Genomic DNA, 5000 nt, shown 5'->3' on the forward strand with positions numbered 1-5000 from the left:
TAGATAGATAGATAGACAGAGAGAGAGAGAAAGAGCGAGAGAGAAATCGATACATACACACACAGAGACAGAGAGTGAGTGTGAGAGAGAAACGTGGAAAGAGAGAAAGAGAGATAGAAAGAAAGACAGAAACAAAGAGACAGAGCACAAGAGAGAAAGACAGCAAGTGAGAGAGTGAGAGGAGAGAGAGGCGAGATCGCGCACTGGCAAAAACGCATCGCTGCCAGGTTGCCATGGCGACCACATGACGCAAGCCTGCGTGTTAGCGGGAGGAGGTCACCTGATTTACTGAAATCTTTATTTGATAAGTTTACTCCAGTGATTTCTGCACAACTTCACCTTCACAACTCCCCTGTTCTTAAAAACGTCCGCAGCAGAGACACAAAGCACAACACACACACACACACACACACACACACACACTCTCAGAGAAACACACAGACAGGTGCACAGACACACACTCCCGCTCAGGGTCTGATAAAAGCATGAGTCATCAGTCAAGCTTACAAAAACATCGCCTCTGAAGCCACGCCCCTTTTACATCACCAAAACCTTATTTTAATCCCTGCTTCTATTTATTCCTGCACGAGTTCAATATTAAACATTTACTACATCATTTGGCAGCATGCTGTGAGTGTGTGTGTGTGTGTGTGTATACGTGTGTGTGTGTGCGCTTGTGTAAAAAGCCACACTGCTACGGTTAGTATCTTTAGTGCTATGAGAGACTGCAATACAGAACAAATGTCACAATACAGAACTTTTGTCAAAGACATTAAAACCTGTACACCTACACCTACACCTACACACACACACACACACACACACACACACACACACACACACACACACACTCCAAAGATTCTGTATTTAAGCTGCACAACACATTCCTTCTTTTTCAGCTCTCATGACGCAAACATTTAAAAAAAAAAAAAAAAGACTTTATTGCCTCGAGAGAATCAATAGTCTGAGTGGAAGCTCTCGGAGCCCGGTGAAGAACGGAGACTTTTCCATTTCCTGTCGGGCGAGATAGACGCTATTCAAGGTCACTCGTTTCTGTCAGATTGGTTTCAAACAGCCACAGAAGAATCTGATTACAGTTACAAAAAAAGCCATTAAGCTCCTGCCTCAATACACGCAGAGACGGGGGCGGGGGAAGAGGGGCGGATGGCTGGAAGAACGTCTCCTTTTCTACAATGAGAGAAGTATAAAACTCGTGAAATTGTATATTCCGGTGCAGGCAGGCATTAGAACTCGCCGGTGAAAGGTCGTCGGGTGGAACGATGAGCTGGAACAATGGCTAATCAGGTCACAGCGCTCGCTATTCAGAGCCTGCCAGCTCAAAGCCACTCCGACTGTACGCTCGCCGCCGTGAACGTGTGCGACACCGAGCCACCGTTTTATGTGAACTGAGGTTCTCGGGTCTATGTGAATTAGGCATAGCGATAAATCCAAACGGCCGGCTCGAACGATTCCTCGGACCAATCCCGCGGAGCGTACGGTTCCCTCCTGACGTTCGGGTCTGACCCGCGGTTAGCTCCCATTTACAGTCTGACGTACGGAAACAGAAATAAAATAATAAATAAAGCTTGGAAGGATGTTCGGTGCGGAGATCGTTGGTGCGTCTGGTGTGGGTATGTAGCTAGTACAGTTAGCTGGCTATGACAATCTATAGCTATGCACATTCTTTACTTTTCCAGCATCGTCTGCATATTTGAGTTCTTTCCCAGCAGCAGCTATATGATGTTCAGATCCATCTTTAAACGCTGAGGACGACTCAGGGACCCGTACACGACTATTACACAAGGTGCGAACGTTCACTGATGCTCAAGAAGGCAACACGATACATTAAGAGCCCGGGGGGAGGGGGGGGGGGTAAACTTTTGAACAGGATGAAAGGTGTAAATTGCTATTATGTTGTCTTCTGGGAAACATTGTACATATGTCATGTAGCTTCTGAAGGGCGGGACGAAATGAAAAAACAATAAGATCTTTAGACAAGCTGGAAGCAAACGCGCTGTCCATTCATTTCTGTTACAGTATGTGGAAGAAAAGGAAATAAAAAAAAAAGATAGACATGTGTAAATGTTTTCACACCCTTAAGACAAAATGAAGACGATAACGTTCGGTTTCGTTCGGTCCGTGCTCCTTCATGGTCACAGGTCACGCGTTCCTGGCGGTTCCGCCGTGACGTTTTTGGCTTTGCTCAAATGGAGTCTGAAATGATGAGCGGGGTCACGTTTTCACCGTTTCACGACGCTGCGTGACTCGTAAAATCCACTTAGGATTAGTTGCCGTGAAATGAATAAAGTGATATCAGAAACGGCGGCGTACAAGCAGAGCGTGGAAAATTGAATGGAATGCATTTACGTCGCCAGGCGGTCGGGTCGACGGTCTGACGGGAGGGAAATTACTCCGAAGAAAAGTGAGGCGCAGGAGGCACCGTGAATGGAGGGAGAGTTGAAAAACCCCAACTTTAAGAGAGAGAGAGAGAGAGAGAGAGAGAGAGAGGGAGAGAGAGAGAGAATCAGAGAGAGAGAGATGGAGAGTAAAGAGAGAGAGAATCAGAGAGAGAGAGAGAGAGAGAGAGAGAGAGAGAGAGAATCAGAGAGAGAGAGATGGAGAGTAAAGAGAGAGAGAATCAGAGAGAGAGAGAGAGAGAGAGAGAGAGAGAGAGAGAGTGTAAAGAGAAAGTGAGAATCAGAGCGAGAGAATCAGAGAGAGAGAGAAAGTGAGAATCAGAGAGAGAGCGAGAGAGAGAGAGAGAGAGAGAGAATCAGAGAGAGAGAGAGAGAGAGAGAGAGAGAGAGAGAGAGAATCAGAGAGAGAGAGATGGAGAGTAAAGAGAGAGAGAGAGATGGAGAGTAAAGAGAGAGAATCAGAGAGAGAGAGAGAGAGAGAGAGAGAGAGTGTAAAGAGAAAGTGAGAATCAGAGCGAGAGAATCAGAGAGAGAGAGAAAGTGAGAATCAGAGAGAGAGAGAGAGCGAGAGAGAGAGAATCAGAGAGAGAGAGAGAGAGAGAGAGAGAGAATCAGAGAGAGAGAGAGAGAGAGAGAGAGAGAGAGAATCAGAGAGAGAGAGAGAGAGAGAGAGAGAGAATCAGAGAGAGAGAGAGAGAATCAGAGAGAGAGAGAGAGAGAGAGAGAGAGAATCAGAGAGAGAGAGAGAGAATCAGAGAGAGACTGATATATAGACAAATCGACAGACAGCTAGATAGACAGACAGATTGAGAGCGTGCAAGAGAGACAAAAAAAAGAGACAGAACACAAGAGACAGAGATAAATAGATAGATAGACAGAGAGAGCGAGAAAGAGCGAGAGAGAAATCGATACATACATACACAGAGACAGAGAGTGAGTGTGAGAGAGAAACGTGGAAAGAGAGAAAAAGAGAGATAGAAAGAAAGACAGAAACAAAGGAGAGAGTGTGAAAGAGAGAGAGAGAGAGAGAGAGAGAGAGAGAGAGAGAGAGATATGTACCTGCCGGCGCGCCCCTTCCTCTGCTTGGCGTTGGCGAGGCTCACCCATTCTGCCGTCATCGTACTGATGTTGTTCTGCGTGTCGAAGTGAGTTTCCTTAATTTTGCCTCCATCGATCACGTACACCACGTCGTCTATAGTGATACTGACGGATGGAGGGATGACAGAGGAGGTATACAGTGTACAGGTAAAGCGTATACAGTACATTACACATAATATCCATCACATCAGCGTTACCACGACGGAAACACAAACAAAATCAAACGAACATCACTCTATATAAACACAGTCTGGCAAATACGCCTATTTCGTATCGATCCCCGTCTCTGGAAGCCACTCTATAAAGACTGACTCATTTATTTACAGAGAGTCCACGTGGAACAACGTGTAAAGTGTTCGCTACACGACCCTGATAAACGAAGCCTAAGACAGAACAGATGAACAGAAGGTGCAGGTGCAGTAGTGCGACGCTTTAAATCCGATCCGGCTGCGCGAACTGAACGGGAAGTTCTCAGAACGAGAAACGCATCTTCAGAACCACTAGATCTACTGGAGTGTGTGAAAATGAAAGTGTGTACAGAGTATTAAATAGTGAGCACTAAGAGCTCTAGACGTTCCTTTTCGAATCCTACACACTGACCGATCTTGCCCGGGGAAGCAGGGACAGACCAGTAACGAAGCAAAATGTGGCAACGCTGTCAAACTGTGTTCTCATTAGTCTGGGTAAGTCACAATCTACTGGACCAGCAATACAACAGGAGGAAAAGCAGTTCACACACACACACACACACACACACACACACCTGGTTTCTGCTATGTTGGTTGCAATCACGATCTTCCGGACTCCGGCGGGTGGCCTTTTAAAAACCTGATTAGAGAGAGTGTCATTAATCAGCGCTCCGGTAGAACATCATAACCGTACTGGACAACGTAGCAAACGTCGTAAATTATTCCAAAGTGCTTTAAGAGCCGTGACACACCGAGCTGACGTAGCGCACACCTCCCGCGTCCCACAGTCAACGAGGAGTGCCTGACCTTCACAACCTGCGCTCGAACTACAGATTCTACTTATACATACATAGCCTGACTAAAAGTTAATAACTTTCCTGACCAGCAGGGGGCAGTAGTCTGCATGCGTGAGAAAGCTGCATGCATACACACACACCATGTTTTATTTAACCAGTTTGGTTGCTTGGGATGACGAAAGAACATATCGTTTTGTCCCATTGGTGTGTAAACTCCTGCACTATACGGTGAAGTCAAAAGTTTCACTTGACTATAGTCGCTTGCACTCATGTCTAACGGATACGGCTCGGATACGGCTCGGATACGGCTCGGATACGGCTCGGCACGCTCGGGTCGGTCACTCTCACACTCATAAAGATAAAGATGTTTTAGCAGCTTCCCTGTATTGCAGGAAGATGCTATAATTCCTCTCCAAGATCGGTGTCCTTTCGTGACGTTTGATCGTTAGCGTGACCGCGCACGCCGGTATACGACATATGACTATTTTCGTTGTGTGTGA

At 46.3% G+C, this 5000-nt stretch overlaps 1 protein-coding gene across 1 annotated transcript in view; it reads right to left on the reverse strand.

Moving 5' to 3' along the window:
* dhx36 (DEAH (Asp-Glu-Ala-His) box polypeptide 36) overlaps positions 1-5000 on the reverse strand; it is a 38610-nt gene that overhangs the window by 16789 nt on the left and 16821 nt on the right. The window contains 2 exon segments of the mRNA XM_053623647.1: positions 3477-3620; positions 4279-4343. Of these exon segments, the coding sequence (XP_053479622.1) occupies positions 3477-3620; positions 4279-4343 (209 nt within the window).

This window comes from Ictalurus furcatus, chromosome 4, assembly GCF_023375685.1.
Source record: "Ictalurus furcatus strain D&B chromosome 4, Billie_1.0, whole genome shotgun sequence".
Lineage (NCBI taxonomy): Eukaryota > Metazoa > Chordata > Actinopteri > Siluriformes > Ictaluridae > Ictalurus > Ictalurus furcatus.